We start from the raw sequence: 25,666 nt of genomic DNA on the forward strand, positions 1-25,666 counted from the left end.
GGTGAGGAGATGATGGGGTGCTAGGGTTTGAGGAAGGAGATGAGGGATGAGTTTTAATTTTAATTTTTTTATAAAAATTTTCATATTGTTTTTAAACAACTATTTAATACTATTATTTGATATTTTAATAAGGCATAATTCTCACAAAATTATGAATTTGACCTTAATCTAACGAAAAGGTGGATGGCGTCCTTAAGAATCTAACGATAGGCTCTCAATTGACGATTTTTAAATATATGGAGTCCTTAATTTACCAAAAAATTGTTAAACGGCTAAATTGATAATAGGCAAATAGCTCAAGGGGTAAAACCGTAAAAAATCCAATAAAAAAATGTATACGGAAGAAATGGATAAAAGTTATTTAAAAACATGGATAATTTGGTAATTTCCACATCAAGTCATTAGTTTTTTTTTTTTTTTTTTTGATAAGATCATCAAGTCATTAGTTGATGACTATCAATCACTTATTTGTTTTCAATGCGGAAAAAAAGTATCGAACTTTCAGAGTTTTAGATGGCTTGAAAAACGAAGAGTAGTTGTAATTTGGTAATTTTCTTCACTGGGATTATCAAAACGATAATTACTGGAGTAGGTGAACGACTAAATGCAATTATTATTATTATTTGTGGTAAAAACAATTTTCCTTATTTGTTTGAAAATTCCTTTTCCTTTGTTGTAAAAAGGAAAAGAAAAACTGAGTCATGTTGGGATGGCGTGGAAAACTAGGTGTAATGATGTTTTGGTCATTTTACCTATTAACTCAACTTATTTACGGATCCTGCCATTGGTCCCATCCTATAGGCCGCTGATGCTTGTCTCTGCTCTCTATCTCTCTCTCTGAGTTGGGCCAGTTCCCCTTCCAATAACAGCGATATCGTGGACGTCTGCGCCTCTCTTCTACCAAATCTACACCCAAAATAGCAAAAATATATCAGCGAAAGTCACTCAAAAACCCTAATTTACCTCTATCCGATCTCTCTCTCTTACATTTCGTTGCCATCTCAGAGTGACAATTCGAACCAATTTCGTTCTCATGGCTCTCATCTGATATACCTGGTACACTATTTCTTCCTCAATTTTCGTTTTAAACCCTAGATTTTTGGGGTTTTAGCAATATCGTTTCAAATATTTGGAAACTTTTTTTGATTTAGTTTTATTTTTTTTTTCCTGGGGGCTTTGCAGATTTTGGGGACGATTTGTGGGGCGAGGTGTTTCATTGAACCGGCATGAAGCGAGAATTGGCTTGTGTATTGGAGGGCCAGTCTCAGCTCACCGATTCACTGGCTGGGACTCAGACCGAGTCCCAGACGAGTCCTTGTGTGCGGGTTTATGAGAACCTCAACTTTAAGAGGTTTAAAGGTGCTGTTGTGAATGGTGTAATTGTTTATACCCGAGAAAGAAGGTCTCGGATCAATGGCCGAAATGCGTTTTCCGATGATGCGGAAATAAATGGGCTCAAGAGCTCGGATGAGCTGAGACTTGATGAAAGCCCTTCTCCTCAGGGCTCTGAAAGGGGCGAATCAGTTGAATTTGTAGTTAAAGATGAACCAAATTGCAAATTGGAGATGCGTAGGTGTAGTGGATATGGGCCCTACAGTGAGCTCTCAGGGCCTTCGGTCGAGGAGCATGATATGGAAGCGGACTTGGTTGAAGTTGAAGTTAAAGATGAGCCTAGTTGTAATGAGGGGGAAACGGATTTGCAAGGCCGGCCATTGAGGCGGTTTACGCGATCAGCATTGAGACCTACGTTTGAGCCTACTGTGGAAAGTGCATCAGGGGCCGTGCCAGTTGAAGTGATTTCAAATATAGAGGAGGATGATACATTTGGAGTCAGCACACTGGCATCCCCGCTGAGGAATAAGCTTGAACTGAAAATGTCAAAGAAGATTGTGTTGGACAGGAAGCCTACGACGGTCAAGGAGCTCTTTGAGACTGGAATGGTTGATGGGGTGCAGGTGATTTACATGGGTAGCAAGAAGGTAGTTTGATTCCAAATTCATTTTTATGCATTTAAAAAAAGATATGTTTAGTACAGATAATGAGCTAAAAGGTGGTGATGATTTTAATTCAGGCATTTGGTTTGCGGGGCATAATAAAGGATGGTGGGATTCTATGTTCATGTATCTTGTGCAACAACTGCAGGGTGAGTAATGCTTGTTGCTCTAAGATGGTTTAGTATGCTATAAACTGTTCTGTGAGTTGCTTTATGCATTTATTTATTTGCTTTGCTCTTTTTCCAATCAATGTAGGTTATTCCACCATCCCAATTTGAGATTCATGCTTGTAAAACATACAGACGGGCAGCACAGTATATTTGCTTTGAGAACGGAAGGAGTCTGCTTGATCTCTTGAAGGCGTGCAGAAATGCTTCTCTCCATACTTTGGAGACAACAGTTCAGAATTTCATCAATTCTTCACCTGCGGAGAAGTATTTCACTTGTAAAAATTGCAGTGGTGAGCTTTGAATAGTTTTTATTTTTGTTTTCTCTTTATATTCTTTTGTATTTAAGCAGTTTTAAGCATATTGATTATAGTTATTTGATGAACTTTTTCTTGATTGCTTTTTTTTTTTCTTCTTCGTCTTCGTATTCTATCATTTATAGTGTCGTTTCCTCCATACTGTGCTCTGGATGATGGATCTCTCTGCTATTCTTGCATGGAGTCAAAGAAGCCTGAGTGCAGTCCAACTCATGAACCTGGTGATAGTCTCAGGTATGGTATCCTTTCAAGTTACCGCCTCCAGCATTGTTATTCTTGTCAAATTTTGACCTGGAATTTGTGGATTTTGGATTTTCAGATTGTATCCATTGTTTTTCTCTAAATTAGCTAGTCTATGATGTAAACAGTTTTGCCATTTTTTTTTTCCACCCTAAAAATACTGTATTGCTTTATTGGGGCCTTGGGTGCTGGAAAGGGTATTGAATAACTTTTTGTTGGTAGGGAACTTATCTTCATGTGCTTGTCTCTAAGTGGCAAGAGTTAGGGTAGCAAGAACAATTATTAGGTAGTAGTTTCCTTTGAAAGGTGTTAAGCCTTGCATTGTAATGTGGATAATAGAATGACATAACCACATTCTATATTTTGTTTCTAAAAGAAAAAGAAATCCACATTCCACATTCTATATTGCTTGCATCTTCAAACATAAGATCTGCATGTTGTGTTAAAGGGAGTGACATATCCACCTTATATATTGCAAGTTCATTGGAACTGTTGTACAATGCGTCCCATTTATTATAAAAATGATTAAAATTCAGTTTAGTTGTGGTATGCTTGTGCTTTATAGATACAAATTATTCATCTTTGCTGTTTATAAGGAAATTGACAGTAACATATATTTTCATATTTACTTAATATGGCAATATATATTCATTTAGACATAGGCTGGGGATTGGCTCCATTGTTGCTGAGATTCTAAGAATGTTTTGTTAACTGTTTCTGGAAAACCATGATTCCATTGGGTGCAGCAAAGAGTCTCAAACTCATTATTTCTCACAATCTGACATAGGATATTGGCTGATTAAATGAATTTTAAAATCCTAACATTATGGTTGCATTTTCTATCTGTCCCATTATACATGGATGAGTTCTAGCGTTTTTGCTTAAGGTGACATTTATGTCACAAGTTGCAATATAATATTTCTGAAACCTTATGGAAGGTGTAAGAATGTTACTCAGTTGTTGTATCCTTTTTTTCAGTTTTAGTTATTGAATAGTATTGATATGCAAATTCCTTCTCATATGTTCTTGCATCTGTATTATCTTCAGATCTTTGATGCCTGTTTCAATCTCGAAGTCCCTGAAGAGTGCAATCCCAAAGTCCCCGAAAACTGGAATCACAAAGTCCCCGAGAATTGGAATCACAAAGTCCCCGAGAATTGGAATCACAAAGTCCTCGAGAATTGGAATATCAAAGTCCCCGAGAATCGCAATCTCTAAATCCCCGAAAAGTGCAATCATAAAACCCCTGAAAAGTGCAATCTCAAAGACCCTGAAAAATGCGATTTCAAAGTCCCCCAAAAGTGCTCCAGTCTGTTTGTCTTTGCAAAAGAAGAGAAAGTATGTCTCTTTCTTTGTTGACATCCCCCCTCCCCCCCTCTCTTTGCTGTATCATTATTGTATATATTAAATCGTAAAATTGAATTAACTAACCTTTATAGCTATTCTGTCTCTAAAAGGGAAAACTTATGTGGATTATGGAAATAGTAAAATTTTGATTGAGGTTTACTTCTTCAAAAATTTGTTTTCCCTTTTGTTATATGCTTTTATCTTCACTGCAGGTCATCACCGCCAGTTTTGTTATCAGATCCCTCCGGAAGTGCTTCTCCAATGTGTTCGCCTTATAAGAGTAGATGGAAGATAACACCAAAGTTGGTATCCTTCTAAGTAGAATCAATGATAAGCTTCTGTTCATTATATCCCTGTGACTAGTAATCTGCTCTAATAGCAAGCCAAGAAAACTGATTCTTTCACAAAATCTTCTTTCAAGAAACCTTTTGCTATGTTTGTTCTTATGAACACCTTCCAAATTGTCTTGATAGAGAAATATTGGACAGTGATTTATCTGTATGTTTAATGTCTTCGTGATATGTCGTCTGCATTTTTACAGGTCATCAAAATCAATTCTGATCTCAAGGTCTCCCAGTCCTGCTTCAATGTACTTTTCTTCACAAAAGAAGAGTCAGTGGAGGATTACAACAAAGTAGGTTGCATCCTCTCCTGTCAGTTTTTATCAACATAAATATGCTTCTTTTTTAGGTAGCGTAATTTTGAATGTAAGTATTTTCTTTCCATTTGTGACATGAATAATCTGCTTCTTCGTTGGTTGTATCTTTCTCAAGAGATCAGCGGCTGCATAAGTTGGTTTTTGAGGAAGATGGATTGCCTGATGGAACGGAAGTAGCATATTATGCACGCGGACAGGTTGATGAGAAAAAGATTGTTCATACTTTTATGTTATTTATCTGCGTATTGAAATAAAATAATAATTTTCTGTGGACAGAAATTGCTAGTTGGTTATAAGATGGGCTTTGGAATATTTTGCCGTTGCTGCAACTCTGAGGTATTTTCTGCTACCACTTGACTTCACAGTTCATGAATCCCATATTGGAAATTTTGACACTTTTATTTATTCTGCAGGTTAGCCCCTCACAGTTTGAGGCTCATGCAGGTTGGGCTTCACGCAGGAAACCGTAAGTTTTTGTGTGATATATACAGCGGCTACCCATGTCACGATTTACCTTAAAGATTTGATAATTTTATGGTTCTGTTTGTACTTTTTGGCAGCTATGCATACATTTACACATCTAATGGCGTGTCTCTCCACGAGTTGGCAATATCTTTGTCGAGAGGTCGGAAATATTCATCCAAGGATAACGATGACTTGTGCATCATTTGTGCAGATGGTGGGAATCTTGTGCTTTGTGATGGATGCCCAAGGGCTTTCCACAGAGGTGAAATTTATGATTCTTATGAGTACGATATAAAATTTATATTTTCTTTTCATCGACTCAAAACTAGTTCCCTCTTTTATTGGTAAGGTAAGACCTTTTATTTGCTTTTATAGTCCAATAAGAGGTTATGTTTGAATGGCTGAGATAAAGTTGTTATTGAATCAAGAACAAATTTTATTTGGAAATCCTTTGTTAATTATATTTCAAGTTCATAATGTGATAGAAACATGTTGAAAATTTGTCTACAAAAATTGTTGAGTTTTTGTAAATGAAGTAAATCTGAAATTCATTTCACTTGTATTTGGATCTTACTTTGCATTGTATATCACTTTTAAGATAATTTGTGGAATCATGATGGAGCAGTCATTGAGTTCCCTCTGATGCACTTCCGCAACTGTATTTGCCTTATATGAGTTTGCGGTATGAATTGTTTGCCCCATGCAGACTGTGCATCTCTACCAAATGTTCCTCGTGGTGACTGGTACTGTAAGTTCTGCCAGAGTATGTTCCAAAGAGAAAAGTTTGTGGAACATAATGAAAATGCTGTTGCCGCTGGAAGGATTTCAGGAATTGACCCTATAGAACAAATAACCCAAAGATGCATTCGTATTGTCAAAGACATAGAAGCTGAATTGACTGGATGTGTTTTATGTAGGTAATAATTGGAAACCTATTCTATTTAACCTTATTGGCTTAGTCATCATGTTTGTTATGCATTTGTGACGGATAATTGTTTGATATACCTCTTTATGTTGTCTTTTTGATTATTTGTTCTTCCATGCAGAGGTTATGATTTTAGCAAATCAGGATTTGGTCCACGAACTATTATACTTTGTGATCAGGTGTTTTTTAATTTTTCATATTTTTGGTTGTATTTGAAGTGCACTTTTCCACAAAATATTACTGTTGCTTCTATTTAAACCACTAAGTGGTGCTTTCTCCTCTTGTTTTGCTAGTGTGAGAAGGAATATCATGTTGGCTGTTTAAAGAAACATAAAATGGCAAATTTAAAGGTGAGCACCTCAAAGAAAGCAGATGCTTAATGATTTATATGACCAGAGTCTTTTCGTTCCTGTGGACTTGCAAAATAGATTTCTGATTGAAGTGTTGATGCCATTTCTTTGACAGGAATTGCCAAAGGGGAAGTGGTTTTGTTGCGTGGAGTGCAGTAAAATTCATTCTATTTTACAAAAGTTGCTAACGAGAGGAGCTGAGAAGCTTCCCGACTCTCATTTGGATGTTATAAAGAAGAAGCAGGAAGGAAATGGTTTGGAAACTGTCAGTGGATTAGATGTGAGATGGAGACTTATTAGTGGCAAAATTGCTTCACAGGAATCTCGTTTATTACTTGCACAGGCTGTTGCTATCTTCCATGTGAGTTCTTCCCTCTCTTCTTTTAAAAGGTTGTGGTGCTTGCCTACAGCAATTTAGGGTCATCCCACAGTAATTTACTTTCTTCTAGAGGGCTTCTTCATAAACATGGTTCAATATAAGTTAGTTTAGTTACATCCTTTTTACTTTTGTATTGTTTTATTTATTGTAACAAACTTTTGTTTGTACGTCTCTTTAAATTTTCCTTTTATGATTTTTTATTTATTTTTGGTGGTAACTGAGTATCTTAGACAATTTGTTTATGAGGAAAAAAAAAAAGGAAATTTAAAGAAGACTTGTTTCTGCATCATATGCCAATTAGCTGAAATTCTTTTGCAAGCAAAAAAGAAATAAAAACTGAAATTTGGTCACAATTGCATATAGGCAGCATAATCCCCTTGAACTTCATATATTCTCCCTGGAGCTGAACACAATGACTTGTTTAGGAACCTAACTTAAGAGGCACTAAGGATTGTGTTATTGCCGGAGGATTATATTGCTTCTAAATGGCCTAATACTTTGATTGGTAAGGGGGATGGATTGGGTAATCACATTGGAAGGATAAAAGAAAGGAATGGTGCATATTGTTCTTCCTTTTGATAGAAAGGAAGGGAAACAGGATGGCAAGGGTAAAGGGATTAGGATGGAAAGAGTAAAGGTATGCTGTAGATATGCTGTTACAAACACATCTTTATCTAAAGAAAGTTGGTCGGGATACAAAGCGATAAAATAACAATTTGGAAAATTTATTTTGGCATCTTTTTCCTAACAAACATTTTTTAAGAGAGAAAAAGAGGATGGCAAGGATGACCCTCTTCCATTTAACTCGTTTTTTGCCAAGCAAAATTTGGTTGGTATTCAAGTTGTATTATTATTATTATTATTATTTTCTATGACGCAGTCGGTGTCCTAGTTTGGTTGTTAGGGTGAAGCTCCTTACCCCCTTTCTTGTATGACTGATGGGACTGTTGATTTTAATAAAAAGGAATGGTACATTGTAATGTGCTTTATATGCTAGGCTTATCTTATGCGAGTGTTTGCATACAAGAAGCATAGCAGAGGCACTTATTACACACATGAAAGGAACCATCATCTTAACAACAATTGATATTCTCCCATACCTGTGTTGCAGGATTGCTTTGATCCTATAATTGATTCAGAATCTGGGCGAGACCTTATTCCAGCCATGGTTTATGGGTAAGCATAAGGATCTGTGACCTTGTATTGTAGTTGGTTTATCTAGTCCAAAGTTTTGCATGTGCATCCAGTATTCTAATAGATTTTCTTCTTCTTCTTCTTCTCCTCTCTGTCTTTCTCTCTCTCTCTCTCTCTCTCTCTCTCTCTCTCTCTCTCTCTCTCACAGAAGGAATGTTAGGAGCCAAGAGTTTGGGGGGATGTACTGTGCAATACTGATGGTCAAGTAAGTTGTTTGATTTCTGATCGTGGACTTGGTTCCTTGTAATATAATTGATAAAACTCATCTGTTATTGCAGCTCAACTGTGGTATCAGCTGGAATTATTCGTGTTTTTGGTCATGAAGTCGCTGAACTTCCTTTGGTTGCTACAAGTAATGGTAACCACGGCAAGGTGAGACTAAAATAGAGAAATATATTTAATATTATTTCGAGCTGCTTGTGCTGAACTTATGCCCCTACTTTTTTCTTTTGTCCTTGGCGTTTTTATGGTACAATTTTTCAGTTTTGATGGTTCTGTTTCTCGCGAACAAAGTTATGACTCCAAGTTTAGTTTGATACGATTCAACTTTTTTTACCCAAAATTCACAGGGCTACTTCCAGTTGTTGTTTTCCTGCATTGAGAAGCTGCTAGCCTTCTTGAGTGTGAAGAGCCTTGTGCTGCCAGCTGCTGAAGAAGCAGAATCCATATGGACTGAAAAATTTGGTTTTACAAAAATAATGCCGGACCAGGTATGTTTTAATTGTGTCTAAATAATGCACTCATTCTCTTTGCGCCTTTTTATTGCCCTGAAATTTACGGTTGTGTCCTTGCGCTGCTGCAGCTTACCAACTACAGAAGGACTTGCTACCAAATGGTGACCTTCAAAGGAACATCAATGCTACATAAAAAGGTTCCTGAGTGTCGGGTTGTAAATACACTATGAGAGCAGGGGGAAAATGAAAGAGCTTTTTTTCTTTTTCCTTATCCTTATTAGCAAGCTTTTAGTTTCCAGTTCATGTTTGTAAAATTTTATGAATTGGAATTGTCAAGCCTCTGCTGTTCATATCAACATTTTCTTGAACTTCAGCTAAATAGCTCTATTTGTCCTTTAGTTTTTTCTTTATAAGGCTTTATTGAGCACATATTCTGCATGCACAAGAGTTAAATGTATGAAAGTTTTTAAGTTCTGTGCTTTTCTTTTCTCAAATTTTCTTCTTCCTCGGTTTATTTTTCAGTCAGATTTTGGGATAAATTGGTGAAAGTGGTAGGTCTTGTACTCGAGTATTCTATTATGTAATAAACTAAAAATTGAATTATCTTTTCCCACAAGAAAAAAAATAGAAAGAAAATAGCATAATAATCATCCTTGGTATTTTCTTATGAAGCAGCAGGTGTTGGTGTTGTATCAAATGAAAAAAAAAAAAAAAAAAAAAAAAAAATCTGATTCCCATGTGTGATGCATTGATAAGGCCTTGTTTGTCAATGTTCCAAAATCCCCGTTCTGTACCAGATATGTGTAAAATCCCCCTCGTTGGCTCGTATTTTCATAGTTCATATGCGCCCCCAACTGAAGAGGTTGCTTGGGACGATTATCCGTGCCTACGAGGGTGACTTCCAGCCGTTGATGTATTATAAGCTAAGCATCTGTGACTATAAGCATCTATGATTGTAAGTCACCATGCACGCATGAATGGCTCCGCCTAACATTTTTCCCAATTGATTCGCATGAGCTGCTGTATTCAGAACAAGAAGTACTATTGGAGGCTGCAGCTACACCTAATGTTCCACATAGCAAGGGCGGTTTCATAAATTTCAAGTCACTTTTTCTTCAGAAACCTCCATGATTATATGGAGCTACAAGTCCCACCGCCCAATTTAGTAGTGTAGTGTACGGTGTACCCTTTGTGCTAAGTTGTCAAGAAACACCTCCAATTTTCATAGAATTAAAATTAAAGTTCAAGTCTCACTGCATCACCACCAAAACACACACACATGCCCACACCTTTCCCTCCTTTCATCATTGATTCTTGATCATAATAAAATCTCTCAGCTCCTCTCCTCTGTGGCTTTGCGTATGCATTTTCCAATCTCCATGCCTTCTCTCTCTCTCTCTCTCTCTCTCTCTCTCTCTCTCTCTCTCTCTCTCTCTCTCCATACCATAACTTTTAAAAGCAGAGATTTTGTAATCATCTTCACACGCACAAACATCACAAACAGGCTCATACAATTCTTACCTCCCACGCCAAGCACCATACCCTCAAGTTTACATGACCAATTTTTAGACAGATAATGAAATAAGTTATAACCCCCCACAAGCCCCAACCCACTTCTTAACTCAAAATAACATCAAACCTCAGTTAAATACGTCAAAAGCCTTAACCATGAGAACCAAAACAACCCTCTTCTTTTGGTTCTCAGCCTTTGTCATTGCACTTGTTTCCACTATCATCTCTCTCCATCACATCCCCTCCTCTCTCTCCTCAACTTCTACTATTGCCAAAAGTGCTCAAAATAGTTTCAAGCTTGCTATATTAGATGGGGTTTTCAAGAAAAGTGGTGAGACCTTATTGTCTACCTTGAGAAGCATTGTGTCCAGACACCACCACCACCACCGCCGGCGGAGCCCTAAATGTGCCAACACAAAATGGAAATTTAGGCTCGTGTCTGAATACAATGTGTCCCTTGTTTTGACAGTAGGCTTAAAGGGTTGCACAAATTTTAGTAGCGTGCAAAAGGCAGTAGATGCTGCTCCTGAGCTTAGCAACTATAGAACCCTCATCATAATCGATTCGGGTACTTACAGGTATTATATATTCCAAGGGAGAAAAATGAAACTGTCCCATAAGAAAATGAAGCTGAAATATGGATATTGGTTTGCAAATTATTTCTTATTATCCATATGATCAAATATATGATGGCAGGGAAAAGGTGACGGTGGCTGCTAACAAGACCAATTTGATATTTCAAGGTCAGGGCTATCTTAACACCATCATAGCATGGAATGACACAGCCAATTCTACTGGAGGGACGGCTCGTAGCTCTTCAGTTGCCATCTTTGCTCCCTATTTCACTGCCTACAATATTAGCTTTCAGGTAAAGAAAATGGAACTGTTTGATATGTTTCCTATGTGGGATTTCAATAATTTGGTAAATATTTTCTCTTTTTTTTTTTTTTTTTTTTTTTTTTTTGTTGAGAAGAACACAGCTCCGCCACCAGGTCCTGGAAGAATTGGAGCACAGGCAGTGGCACTAAGAATTGCCGGAGATCAAGCTGCATTTTATGGATGTGGCTTCTATGGTGCCCAAGACACGCTTAATGATGATCGTGGGAGGCATTATTTTAGTGAATGTTTCATTCAAGGGTCCATCGATTTCATTTTTGGCAAAGCTAAATCACTTTATGAGGTATAAGTTATAACACAATCATCCATCCATAATCAACAGGCTTTGTCATAATTTAATGTGACGTGCCAGCATTGTTGGAAATAAATGAGATGCAGGGTAGGCTCAGATACGAACAAATAAAACACCACGACCACGAGATTTGGTGTCTCTAGCATTGCTAGTCTGGTACTAATTTTAAAGCATTGATAGGGGTGCACCATTAATTCGATAGCAAATGCAGTCAAACGGGGGATAAGTGGAGCCGTCACGGCACAAGGAAGGCAGTCGGCGCAGGAGCAAAGCGGATTTTCGTTTGTGAATTGCAGCATTGGAGGAAGTGGGAAAGTGTGGCTTGGTCGAGCTTGGGGAGCTTATGCAACTGTGGTGTTTTCTAAAACATACATGTCTGATGTTGTGGCTTCAGATGGATGGAATGACTGGAGAGACCCCTCTAGAGACCAGTCTGTGGTTGCTTGCTTTGCTCCTCATATTGCTTTTTTTCTTTTTGGTGTCTCCAAAATTCTATTGTTCTCTTCTCTCTTTTTTGTTGTCGTCGTTTTTTCTAATTATGAAGGTGTTTATTTGAATGCAGGACAGTGTTGTTTGGGGAGTACGATTGCATGGGATCGGGCGCAAATTATACGCATAGAACCTCGTATGCAAGGCAACTCAATGATTCTGAGGTAGCCCCCTTCTTGGACATTTCCTACGTTGATGGAAATGAGTGGCTTTTACATCCTCCACCCTTCAATCTTCATGATGACCACTATAAGCACAATGATCAATTGACTCATACTTTCTAATTTGAGTAACGTTTTCTTTGACATCAGATTATCTATCGTCTCGCTTGATCAAGTAGAATCATGTCCAAATGTGCCATTTTAATAAGAAATCCACAGTCTGATAATATAACATATTAGATTGTGTTGGCGTGACTTGTGGACTATTGACTTACTTTCCTTACACACCAAGAATTCCTATTATAATTGTAATTGATTTACTTTAATTCATGATTTTCTGTTGTAAATAGATTTAGGAATTTATTATTTACTTGCCCATTCAGGTTTCGTTGTATTATAAATATGACCTCTTACAAGGAGAAGAATACACAGAAAATTCCCACAAATAAATATTCTCATATTAGGTTTCATATTTTAGCATGGTATCAGAGCGACGATCTTAGGATTGCTGACTCTAGTTTCTAAACCTTAACCACCACCATGGGGGAGGATGACTCTTCTAATCCTCATGGCGGTAGCACCACTGCTTCCTCCTCTCCTTCTCAACCAACCATAGCCGAGTTGAGTGTCCAGGTGTCTCAACTAATGAAGATGCATACTCAGACCTCGAACCTGATCCTAAATTAGGATCTTACCAAGACGACCCCAAACTCGACTCAGATGACGACCCCGAACTCGACTCAAAGGACGACCTTGAACCCGAATCAGACGACGATTACCTATGAAGCTTCCGCTGCACATATTGGCATAAAGTTGGATGGCACCAACTATGCCCTATGGTCCCAAGTTGTCGAGTTGAATATCTCCGGCAAAGATAAATTGGGATATATTAATGGCGATCTTCCACAACCTCCTTCGACCGCTCCAACATTTCCCCGTTGGAGCACCGAGAACTCTATTGTGAAGGGATGACTCATCAATTCTCTAGAGCAGAGCTTGATTGGCAATTTCATTCGCTTTTCGACGGCAAAGGCAGTGTGGGAAGCCATTACCACGACTTACTATGATGGCACTGACACCTCTTTGGTTTATGACCTGAAACGACGAGTCTCCTGTATGCAACAAGCTGGCAGCTCCATTGAAACCTATTACAATACCCTTCAAAGCTTATAGAGAGAAATTGATTTTCGTCATCCCAATATGATAGAGTATGAAAGTGATATCAAGCGCTATAATGATATTCTACAGAAAGATCCAGTTTACATATTTTTGGATGGCCTTGATGATCTTCTTGATAAGGCCCGAAGTGATGTTCTTCACATGACTTCATTCCTTACTGTGGACCAAGCTTATGCCTATTTTTGCCGTGAAGATGTTCAAAAAGTTGTGATGATAGGTTCATTTGCACCCACTGGCTCTGGCTTAGCGGCCAAGAGTGTGCCTCGATTAGGGCCCCCTACTCATGCCAGACAGCCCTAGAATTCCTCTATTGCAGCCCACCTTCAGATCCAGTCATATGCGACTGCTACTAGTGCGCCACCTTCTAAAACTATCCCACCTTCTCGTCCCAAGGCTCCGACTGATGGAAGTGGTTACACGCACTGTGGCAACCCCAAACATACCCGAGACGCCTGTTTTAAGCTGAATGGTTATCCTGATTGGTGGGAGGACCTCCGCGCTAGCAAGCTCAGAGAAACTACTAGTAGTTTCGGTCGCGCTGCTCTTGTCTTTACCGAACCCCAATTAGCATTGTTTCCCCAGGTAGACCCTATTGATAGTCCCTCGCCTTCGGATGACTTAGGTAACTACAATTATGTATTTCATACTTCTGATCTACGAGATACTACTGGTTGGATAATTGATTTTGGCGCCACTGATCATATGACCTTTGATCTGAATTATTTTTTGCATACCACTACACCCCGCCGCACAAGTATTGCTAATGCGAATGGAGTTACCTATCCTGTGACAGGGGCCGGCACTGTCGCCCTTTCACCTTATCTATCCCTTTCCAATAGTCTACTTGTTCCATTTTTTTCCAATAAATTAATGTCTGTGAGCTAGGCAACTGAGCAACTAAATTGTTGTGCACTAATTTATCCCAATTTTTGTTTACCATATGATATTCTCACCAAGGAGATCATTGGGCGTGGTACTAAAAGAGGAGGGTTGTACTATGTGGATGACTTCAGTATGGGACGTGCCAACAGTGTGAAGCATCCGTCTGATGACAAGCACCGACAGATTTAGCTCTGGCATCGATGTTTGGGGCATCCATCTTTTGGTTATATGAGACACTTATTACCCGAGTTATTTTCTGTATTTAAGGACTCAGATTTTAAATGTGACACTTGCATTTTAGCTAAGAGTCATAGAGCATCCTATCCTTTGAGTATGAATAAAAGTACTATTCCTTTTGCTTTAATTCATTCTGATGTTTGGGGACCATCACCAATTTCTACTCATTCCGGTATTCGTTGGTTTGTCACATTCTTAGATGATTGTACACGAATGACATGACTTTATTTTTTGAAAAATAAGAATGAAGTGTTTTCCATGTTCCAATCCTTTCACAAACATATGGAAACACAGTTCAATGCTTGAATATAGATTCTTCTCTTTGACACCGGTGGAGAATTTGTTAATCATGACTTTCAAACTTACTTCCAGACACATGGCATTATTCATAAGACAACTTGCCCCCAGACACCACAACAAAATGGTGTTGCCGAACAAAAGAATCGTCATCTCCTTGAAACAGCACGTGCTCTTCTCAATGGTGGCCATGTTCCTCGTCATCACTGGGATGATGTTGTCATCACTGCTGTCCACCTTATTAATTGCATGCCTTCTGTAACACCCCGACTCCAATTAAATTCCCTACTTAAATTATTTAATTTAATTAAATATGAAATTACAAATTTATCCTTAGGTAGGGGTATTTTGGTCACTTTTTAATCCGAAAGGATTTCTGGGCAGTGGCTGGTACCTTTACGTGCAAAGTACCTAGATGAGTCAGTAGACACGTAGTGGACTCGAATCAGAGTTGTAACGAAGAAATGGCAATCAAAGGAAGTTCAATGGCATAACCATAAATATTTCGAAGTTCCGTTTTTTTAAAACCCAGAATTTCTTCATTTTGGGCGGCTCGACCAGCTAACTTCAAAGGGTGATTTCTTCATTTTGGGCCGCCATATCAGACAAGACCGGTCCCGTTAGAACCACCACACTTTCCTCTTCCAGCCCCAGCCCTTCGCCGCCTCGATCCGCCACCGTAGTCACCGGAAACAGCCAAGAAACAGGCGGTTTTGGACAGCTTTTTCATAAACTTTCGCCGACTCGTTCTCCCTCCCCCGACCACCGTTTCAGGCGAGTGAGGTATGCTTTCTCACCTATTTTCATGATCTAGCTGATGGTTGGGTAGGATTTGAGAAATTTCTAGTATAAGTGAGTTAATTTTGGATTTAGGGTTCGGCCAGTTTTGGGATCACGATTCAGGCCATTTCAGGCCATTTTTTGGGGTATGTTCAGAACAAAAGTGACTCCAAATGGGGTTTAACACCTAGGATAGGATGCTTGGCCGGCTGTTTGGAGTTTTTTCGGCCGCCAGAAATTACTCAAAGCACCCACGCTCTGCCGGCGCGTGGGCCAGGTAATGGACCGGCATTATATCCTAAGATGATCGCCTGGTCCTCACGAGTGCGTAGGTACTTTCGTATTCCAATTTGGTTGACGTTCGAACCCCGAACGGATCTCGCCTATCGTGTGATTTTTGGGTTCGATAGGTTTGAACCTTTGGATCATCTTGAATTTAATATATGTTAATCTAGACATCTCTAGGATCGTGGAGGAATTTGTGGATCATGAATCGGAGCCATGGATGTTTTGATTAAATAACTTAAAATTTCCATTAATCGATAATCGTCTGATCGCGAGCGATCCGACCGTTTGATTCGGACTAAACCTGCAGAACATGTTTAGTAAACCTTGTTGAACACGTAGGAACTTCCGGATCGTAAAATGGAGGTAGCGGGTCCCGTGGATCCGTTTGGCCAAGTTTGGTTAATTTGATTCCTCGGTTGACCGTGAGTCTTCCGATGTAGTTTCACTATTCGAGGAGTACTAGAACGACTTTATTAACGAGTCTCGACCGTTATTTGAGTTAAGTTAACTATGGTTGGATTTTAAGTTTTGTTTTATATTATTTTATGAAGATCTCGGATTATTAGTTAGACAATTGAAGTTATGGAATGGTTGAGTATGAGATATTTGACTGATGGGTTATGATTATTATGAAGTGAGTGAACTTTATTTTCAAGGATAGAAAATTATGCATATTGAGTTCTTTGACTTGGAGTTATTATATGTCTTGAAGTGGAAATATTAAACGATTATCAGAGTATTGGTATTATTTTCGTATGTTTGCGGGATGTGATTGTTTCGAATGAATTTGTGCTATTTTTTTTAGTATAGTTGTTTATACTTGGATATGTGTTGATGTACATGGGGTTGTGGTTTATGTTAGTTCGAGTGCTATTTGCACTACCTTATGTACCTCCCCGGATATGGAATTTATGTTTTTGAGAGTTCGAGATCGGTACGCATAAATATTTGGGTTATTGAGATTATGAAGTTTGTTAACGGATTGGCCTCGGTTTACAAAGAGAATTGTTCAATTGCTGAGAAGCGGATCTTTGGGAAGTCGAGAAAGGATTGAGAACACTTTGGGAAGTCAAGAAAGGATTGAGAACATAGTGTTGGGGTAGTGGATTTGGGAAATCTTTATGACAGTTTTGACAAAGGATTTGGAAATTGGGTCGATTGCCTTTAGCAAAGTGTGTGCACATGATTTGAATTGCCTGTACCTACATGGAGATTACTTTGTAGGTGTCCAGCCAGTGTATATTGCCTGTACCCGCTTAGGTGGGTGTCTGGCCAGTGGAAATTGCATGTACCTATATGGAGATTACTCTGTAGGTGTACGGCTAGTGTATTGCCTGTGTCTGCATTGAGATCACTTTGCAGGTGTCCGGCCAGGATTTTCCCCCTCCACCTGCTCGATTGTCTACATAGGTGGTTGATTAGTTTTCCCAATTCCCCGGTTGCCCTCAATGTATTGCCTGTACCTGCATGGAGATCACTTTGTAGGTGTCCAGCCAGTGATTTGCCCATACCTACATTGAGATCACTTTGCAGGTGTCCGGCCAGGATTTTCTCCAGCCACCTGCCCGATTTGTCTATACAAGTGGTTGGCTAGTTTCCCCCATTCCCTGGCTGCCTTCGGAAAGGATTATATTGTTGCCTTCGAAAAATATACTGATTGCCTTTGGAAAAGATTATATTGTTGCATTCGAAAAATATACCAGTTGCCTTCAGAAAATATCATATTATTGCCTTCGGAAAATATAAAGGTTGTCTTCAGATGAAATTATGTGTTCCATATACCCTTGGTGGGTGATAGCAGGATATGCACTATATGGGTAGTTACAGATATGGTTTTATGTAGAAGGTTTGATTCGGGAGTTATAAAATTTTAAATGTGGTTTGTGTTGTAATATGAAATTTAAGAATTTAAGAGTCGAGTTACAAACGTAAGATTGTTTTAACATTTTATTACATTTAAGGAATTGTGATTTTTGCTGTTGGAAGAACTACGTGTGGCTTGATCCCTCAGTAAGGGTACGTAGGTAGCCTGGGGTCCCACTCGGGTGCAGCCGCGAACTAAAGTTATTTGGGTCTTTGTTTTAATTTCATTATTTGACTTAAGAGCTTTGTTGGTGGTTTTGCTTCGGATTTTTTGAAGGCCGGAAGTCGATTATGTGGATTGCATGAAATCATCTTGTACATGCTGCTGGTTGGTGATATTAAATGTGTTTTAACAGATTAAGAAATTTTGGGAAAAGCCAAATTTACAGGGGAGACTTTGCCGAAATTTCGACAGAAAGTCTCGGTTCTTAGTAAGTGGGCTCGGCATCGGTAAGATGTCAAAAATTCTACAGGATTCGTTTCGGGTTCCGAGTAATTCGGAGCAGGTCCTGTCACCTTCTGGAGTCTTGAATTTCAAAACTCCATTACAAGTGCTCGGGCAACACGGGCCTCTGCCCTCTGTTTTGGTGCTTAGCCCTTGCATTTTTGGCTGTGTGGCCTTCGTTCATCTCCACAAAAATCAACCAAGCAAACTTGATCCATGTGCGCTTCATTGTGTTTTTTTTGGGTTATGCCACTCATTAGAAATGCTAGAGATGTTATTACCCTCATACCCAGCAACTTGTCACTTTGGATGTCAACCTTTATGGAATCCGAGATGTTCTTCTATGACCCATCATCCAATTCTACTCTTCAGGGGGAGATACGGAGTGAAGAGCCCACTTGGAGCAGCTTGAAAAACGAAGATATTCATCTATGCACAAAGATTGCTCTCGGCCAAGAAACAATAACAATCGATCGTCTCGAGTTTGGCACATGCGAATGCTCTTTGCCAAACAACGATCAATCGCCTAACCCTTGCGAAGCTGTTTTTGATTTGAGTCATACTCCTACAGAGAACTCAGAACAACAAGATGAAGGCACCCCCTCTCACTCAACAATACCAACGGACCAATCTCCTGAGAATATCTTTGAGGTAACTACTTCTACTAAACTTGTGCATTTATAGGTTAAATCTATTGGATATCAATTACCTTTCAGGCAAAATCATGGGAAGCCACCAAACCGTTATTCACCTGATATTGGCAAGATATCCAAGTATCTAATTGCAAATCATGTATCCACTGAGAAGCAGTCTGAACCACTCAAGGCTTTTGTGCATCAATTTTTTGTTATCCATATTCCAACCAAGGTCTCTGAAGCATTGAAAAATCCTAAGTGAGTCCAAGCTATAAAAGATGAGATGAAAGCTCTTGAGAAAAATCAGACTTGGACATTGGAGACTATACCACGAGGAAAAAAGACTATCGGATGTAGATAGGTGTTTACTATAAAACGCAATGCAGATGGATCTATCGAGCGACACAAGGCAAGACTTGTGGCAAAATGGTACACATAGACGTATAGTATAGACTATGAAGAAACCTTTGCACTAGTTGCAAAGTTGAACACCGTCAGAGTTTTATTGTCCTTTGTAGCTAATTTGGATTGGCCATTACACCAGTTTGATGTAAATAATGCTTTTCTACGTGGCGAACTCACGGAGGAGGTGTACATGGACATTCCTCCTAGATATAATACTACTCAGACTGGAACAGTATGCAAGTTACGAAAAGCATTGTATGGATTGAAACAGTCACCACGTGCATGGTTTGGACGGTTCACCATGGCAATAAAGAACAATGGTTTCAAACATAGCAACTCAGATCATACTATGTTCTTGAAATATCGGAAAGGGAAGGTAACAGCATTAATAATCTATGTTGATGATATGATTATTACTGGGAATGATAAACAGGAAATATCACAGCTACAAGACTATTTGGCTACTGAGTTTGAGATGAAGGATCTAGGTGGACTCAAGTATTTCTTGGGAATTAACGTGGCTCGATATCAGCAAGGCATATTTCTCTCTTAAAGGAAATATGTCTTGGACTTGTTGACAGACACAGGAATACTAGATTGCAAACCTGTGGAAACTCCTATTGTTCAGAATCATTATCTTGGAGAATAACCGGATCAAGTTCCAACTAACAAAGAAAGATACCAAAGGTTAGTGGGAAGATTGATCTATTTGTCACATACTCGACCATGCATTGCTTATGCTGTAAGCATTGTCAGTTAATTTATGCACTCTCCAAGTGAAGACCACATGAATGCAGTTCTTCAGATACTTAGATATTTGAAGTCTGCACCTGATAAAGGACTTATGTTCTCAAAGCATGGTCATCTAAATATTGATGGTTATTCAGATGCAGATTGGGCAGGTAATGTAATAGGTAGAAAATTCACATCGGGTTACTTCACATTCGTGGGAGGTAAATTTCTGACATGAAGGAGCAAGAAACAGAATGTAGTAGCTTTATCTAGTGCAGAAGCCGAGTTCAAAGGCATGACTAAAGGGATTTGTAAACTTATTTGGTTAAGAAAGTTGCTTACTGAACTTGGGTATAAACCTACATCCACAATGAATCTCTTTTGTGACAACAAGGCTGCTATAGCCATTGCACAGAATCTGGTTCAGCATGATCGTACTAAACATGTTGAGGTGGATCGACACTTCATCAAACAAAAGCTTGAGGCTAAAGTGTTTCAGTTTCATTTTGTGAAATCCAAGGATCAATTAGTGGATATTTTGACAAAGACGGTTTCCAGTAAAGCATTCCACAATTCACTGGATCAGTTGGGCATTGGCAACATCTATGCACCAACGTGAAGAGGAGTGTTGGCGTGACTTGTGGACTATTGACTTACTTTCCTTACACATCAAGAATTCCTATTATAATTGTAATTGATTTACTTTAATTCTTGATTTCCTACTGTAAATAGATTTATGAATTTATTATTTACTTGTCCATTCAAGTTTCGTTGTATTATAAATATGACTCCTACAAGGAGAAGAATACATAAAAAATTCCCACAAACAAATATTGTTCCTAACACAACATTTCCCAACTAATTTTGTGAATAAGAATTTCTATGACTTCACTGTAACTTGTACGCTCTAAAAATGCTTATGACTTTTTTGTTGACTGTTTGAATCTAGATGAATTAGGTATTTGAGAATCTTTAACATGGATATGCATTAGGGGTGGGCGCGGTTCGGTTCGGTTTGGTTCTCACCTCAAACTAAAATTGAAATCGATACTATTTAATCGGTCCGGTTCAGTCCGATTTAGGCAAAAAAAATTTCAAAAACCAGCCGGTTCTATTCTGACCGGTTCTAGTTTTGAACTAGATTATTAATTTAATTTTTTTCAAAATTTTTTTTATTATTTATTATTTTATTTTTTGACTTAAAAATTAACAAATAATCCAATTCATACATTTCGAAATTTTTTGAATTTGAACTTGGAAAAATAGTGATTATAAAATTTAAAATATGGCATTAGATTTTAAAATTTTGTAAAAATAAAAATATATACATGACCTGTCCGGTCCGGTGTGGTGCCGTATAAAACCAAAACTGGAACTAGTTGGGTCCAGTTCCGATTCGGTTTGTTGACTTTTTTGATCAACCAATTTTTTTTCACCGATTCAATTCGGTGTTCTGGTTTTTCGGTCTCGATGCCCACCCCTAATATGCATGTGGTTGGTTTGGACCTTTTGGTTTATATCGGGCGTAAGCTAACCACTCCAATATTGAAAAAGAACCAAGCCCATCAACATCAGCATACGCATTCACAATTAGTTTTGTTGTTGTTGAAAAGCTGACCAAATTGAAAAATAATAATATTGTCAAGTATATAGAAATAAAAACATAATACGATCCACTACTTGCGCTAGTAGGAACAGCGAGCTCTCGGAAAACAAACAGTTATTTTATATTTAACTAAAATAATAATCAAGTGGGATGGCATTTTTAATTACTCAAAACAGTGGGATTTTCTTGTACTAGATCCTTTCTGTATTACCAAAAATTTATGTGAACAATATTCAATACTATTTGAATATGAAAATAGAAAATAGAAAATAAACTACATGTTAAAATGAAGATCAAGATCAGTGGCGAATTTATTACTTAGGGGCCAATAATATAGATTTTTCAATATATTGATATACGTTTTACATGAAATGCTGGAGTTTTGGGGGTGCCACCGCCACTTCGGGCCAAAGTGTGGCTCCAACCCTCATTGGGACAACGGTGGGCGGAGAGGAGTAATAAAAGAACAAGACAATATACTTGAATTGAAACCAAGCTGTTGCCAAATTACATGTGCAACTCATATAACATATACCACAAAGTAGTGAAAATAACTAGTTATTTACGATGCAGTAGTAAGCTAACATTTTGGAGGAAATTAAAATATTTGCAACTGAAAGTTGAAATTGTTACATTGACCGAACTCTTGCTTATATCCAGGTTGTAGTTGCAACAATCCAAGATTTGAAACCTCTGCCTTACCTTACGGCCATATACTTTATGTGAGATGCCATGCATTTGGCCTAAGAGATCATTATTGCTGGAATTGATTGAAGCTTTTAACATTTATCTTGAGTACTAGGTTTGTTCCATAACATCTTGAATTAAAGATGACATGCTTGAGTGAGATGACCCTCCTTCTTCCATTGCCCTTGTACCCTTCTCTCCAACTTCTCTTGCTCTCTTTCTTCTCCTTTCGCCTTCTTCACCCTCATCCATCAGTGCTTCTATTGCCTTCTTCACTCCATCTTTCTTGACCGACACTCCAACTTTCTCTTCATCCCCCCACCTAACCGGGACTTCTACACCTACCCGAACACCGATCCTTAGCACCTCTATGATCAGCTTTTCGTTGAAGAACTGCTCTGCGAATAGAGGCCATGTTATCATTGGCACACCAGAACATGCCCCTTCTATTGTTGAGTTCCAACCACAGTGAGTTAAGAACCCTGCAACTGCAGGACTTGAGAGAATAAGAACTTGTGGAGCCCAACCTTTGATCAAAAGACCCCTCCCCTTGATCCTTTCCTCAAATCTTTCCTCCACCAACCACTTCTCCAATTGTGAATATTTCTCACTTGTTTTTATCACCCAGATAAATGGTTGCCCTGATGCCTCTAAACCAAGCCCAAGTTCTATCAATTGTGATGGAACTAGTCTGCAAAGGCTTCCAAGACAAGCATAAATGACAGACCTTGGTTTCATAGAGTGAAGCCACTCCAAGCATTGCATCTCATCAATTGAAGCTTTGTTGCCTCTCGAAAACCTGTCCAAATTGTTTCTGTTGCACAAAGAAACAGGCCCAATGCACCAAACCTTTTTACCAAGCACCTTCTCCAACTCCTCAGCACAACCATGTTCCAATTCATTAAAGCTATTCACCACAACCCCATAAGACTTTGATTCTGCCTCTTGTATCTTCTCCCGAAAATCTTCCAAATCGGGTAGGGTAACAAATGATCCGGGCAGCTGGGCCTTCGTGATCTCAATCCTCTGGGGCAACCCTGGCACTACAAAAGGTTCGTAGTCAGAGGTGACAGAGTGGAGAACATCAGAGGACTTGACATTATGAGAGCTCAGCAGTGAGAAGCAGCACATCCCATGGAAAACAATCCTCGGAATGTTGAATTTCTGAGATGTTTTCAACGTCCATGATAGGGCCTTGTCGGATATTATGCAGCTCGGAGGCAGATTGTTCTCGTTAAGGTAGCGTTCGAGCGGTTCTTGTAGCAGATTTAGAGCCTCATAGAATTTTCTGAGCAGGTTTCTTGATGGCAACATGTCAAGATTCTCACACTCAATTGGAAGCCCCACTTCCTGGCATGGAAATGGGATTTCCACAAGAGCTATTTGAAGGCCAGATTTTACTGCTCTGGAAATTGTTGCCTCAAACCTTGAGGCATTGTATGGGGTAGTGACCAAGCTGACCATCACCCCACGCTCTGCAATAAGCCTAGCCATGTCTACCATGGGGATCATGTGGCCTTGTGCCATGAGTGGGATTAAGACAAAGTGAGGCTGCTTCTGCCTGGCCAGAGAAGCCATATCGGAAAAAAGGGAAGAAAAAAATAAAATTGGTTACAGGTCTTCTTCCCTAGAAAGATTATTAAGTGTCTGTATGGTTTCAGAAAGAAGATCTGTAAATATGATGTCGACAACATTGGCTATACTATTGGATTTCGGCGGACCCTAGTCTCCCAATGCTAGCTTGACTTTGAATAATGCATAGTCAAATAAAAACAACAAAATTGTGGGTTTGATCGAGTCATGTTCAGATGCAATTTCATTACCCTACATGGCCCAAGTGTGTATGTGTTTTTTTTTTTAATTGCGTGCAAAAAAACTGTAAATTTGGACATGATCTATCACTATGATGAGTGAGTGAGTGTTACCGGTGCAGTTAATTTTATCCTCAGATTCTAATCATTAAGAGAAGCATCCAAACCCTGCACCGAAGTTGTAGATTTTGATTGATTGTCCAGAAGGGAAGATATAATTTCCTCATGAATACTAAAGGGCTTCTCTAGTTTGGTCAAGTGTGGTCAAAATTCAATTTCCCTTCTAGGGGAACTAAGAATGTTCCAATTTCCAACCCTCTTGGTTAATGAACAAAGTTGAGGATAGAGTGAGCAACACTCATGACTTTAGAACTGGGTGGTAAATGAAATTTATGAAGAAATTAAATAATATAATAGTAATAAGACTGAGTCAATTGCCCTTACAAAAAAGATTTAAAAAAATAATAATAAAATGGAAATAAGACTGGGTCAATTTCTATATGTGTAAGATGTGTGGTTGGATCTCATGTATAAAGTCACCTCATATTACAAGTCTTATGATTTTTTTTCCGCTTAGGGATATAGTGGTTTACTTACTACGTGCTTGACTTGGACAGATTCTAAGTTTTTTTTTTATAAGCATATGCTTTTACACATGCATGTTAGTCTCTTCTGTTACATATCCAATGGCTTAACCCCCCATTTGGTTTTGCCTCAGTCAATACTTTGCGTGCCCATAGGTTTCAACAACTTCAATTTCTATGGAAAGAGGTTTGTTTTTTTGAACTCTAGCTTCACTGACCTGGACACAACGTTAGCTACACGTTGTTTTGTCCAGTTCAGTGACAAAAATAAAAGAGAGATTTATTTATAAGAGTTTCCTTCATGTCTCTACATTAACGATAAGCGTCATGTCGTTATATGTTGTGTAATCATTTTCAAGAGTTTCGTTCATTGAGGATTGATAATTATCAACATCTGCTTGAACAACTCCACAAATGAAAATGAATGTATCAAAGAGTATTAAAACAAATTGACAGGGTAACTAAAGCATATTATACTTTATTTAGCAACGACGTGTTAGCAGGTTTGATGTGTCATAACAACCAAGCAGGTGAGCAGTCACGGTATCAATTTGTATATATATTATATCTCTTATAGGAAGTATTATTTTCCGACCAGAAACTGGAAGTACTCTTTATACCCTTAAACATCTCAATCACAAAAACACATTAACATGTTCTGTTTCATCGAAAATTGATGCTAAGCTTTTATATTTTATTATTTATACAAATTAGGAGATAGGAAATTGAACACATAACAATGAGTACATATATAAATATTTTTAGTTACTTGAGTTACTACCTCTTTTTAAAACAATTTTAAACACTTAATTTATCAGACAAGGACTTGTAACTCAATTAGCTAATAGTATTTACGCATGCATCTGAGGTCTTATGTCATCTTCAGGTGGGGAGGGCTACATTTAATCCTCTAAAAAATGATTTTATAAGGAATAGTTTTAGACTACATTTTAATCGTCTCCGGCAATAAAGGGCTAAATTTAATATTTTAATAGTTTTAAGTATATGATGTAAATTTATTAGTTAATTTAATTAAACTACTATTTATACCCTATTTAAAATACATTTGACAAAAGAAAAATATTTTGGGATAGGATTTTTTACATCCACTTGTCGGCACATGATTAGCCCTATAGATTAATGATTATATTTTTTCTATTTCTAAAAAGAACTT

The 25,666-nt window shown here is 38.3% G+C and overlaps 3 protein-coding genes across 4 annotated transcripts; 2 read left to right on the plus strand and 1 right to left on the minus strand.

Annotated features, from left to right (window-relative positions):
- Positions 1-819: 819 nt before the first annotated feature.
- On the plus strand, positions 820-9,184 carry LOC117634108. 2 transcript variants are annotated; one of them, XM_034368031.1, is made up of 21 exons: positions 820-1,056; positions 1,183-1,979; positions 2,072-2,143; positions 2,250-2,454; positions 2,604-2,712; positions 3,766-4,056; positions 4,278-4,367; positions 4,607-4,699; positions 4,839-4,920; positions 5,000-5,059; positions 5,137-5,189; positions 5,284-5,450; positions 5,895-6,105; positions 6,235-6,292; positions 6,407-6,463; positions 6,579-6,824; positions 7,954-8,018; positions 8,185-8,241; positions 8,315-8,408; positions 8,606-8,746; positions 8,839-9,184. In XM_034368031.1, exons 2-21 carry the CDS (start codon positions 1,227-1,229, stop codon positions 8,938-8,940), a joined length of 3,006 nt encoding a protein of 1,001 aa, XP_034223922.1. In that variant the 5' UTR covers positions 820-1,056; positions 1,183-1,226; the 3' UTR covers positions 8,941-9,184. The 2 variants fall into 2 exon arrangements, with proteins under 2 accessions (XP_034223922.1, XP_034223923.1); XM_034368032.1 differs by lacking the exon at positions 4,278-4,367 and having other exon boundaries at positions 8,839-9,139.
- Positions 9,185-10,378: 1,194 nt separating this feature from the next.
- On the plus strand, positions 10,379-12,278 carry LOC117635696 (probable pectinesterase 15). Its single transcript, XM_034370047.1, has 5 exons — positions 10,379-10,800; positions 10,919-11,090; positions 11,196-11,402; positions 11,592-11,842; positions 11,974-12,278. The coding sequence occupies exons 1-5, from the start codon at positions 10,379-10,381 to the stop codon at positions 12,182-12,184; spliced, it is 1,263 nt and encodes a 420-aa protein (XP_034225938.1). The 3' UTR covers positions 12,185-12,278.
- A 9,674-nt stretch (positions 12,279-21,952) lies between these two features.
- Positions 21,953-23,785, minus strand: LOC117633646 (UDP-glycosyltransferase 73D1-like). The gene has a single exon (XM_034367310.1). The coding sequence runs from the start codon at positions 23,673-23,675 to the stop codon at positions 22,209-22,211; it is 1,467 nt and encodes a 488-aa protein (XP_034223201.1). The 5' UTR covers positions 23,676-23,785; the 3' UTR covers positions 21,953-22,208.
- Positions 23,786-25,666: the final 1,881 nt, after the last annotated feature.

The sequence above is a fragment of the Prunus dulcis genome, chromosome 7 (assembly GCF_902201215.1).
Source record: "Prunus dulcis chromosome 7, ALMONDv2, whole genome shotgun sequence".
In the NCBI taxonomy this organism is placed as follows: Eukaryota; Viridiplantae; Streptophyta; class Magnoliopsida; order Rosales; family Rosaceae; genus Prunus; species Prunus dulcis.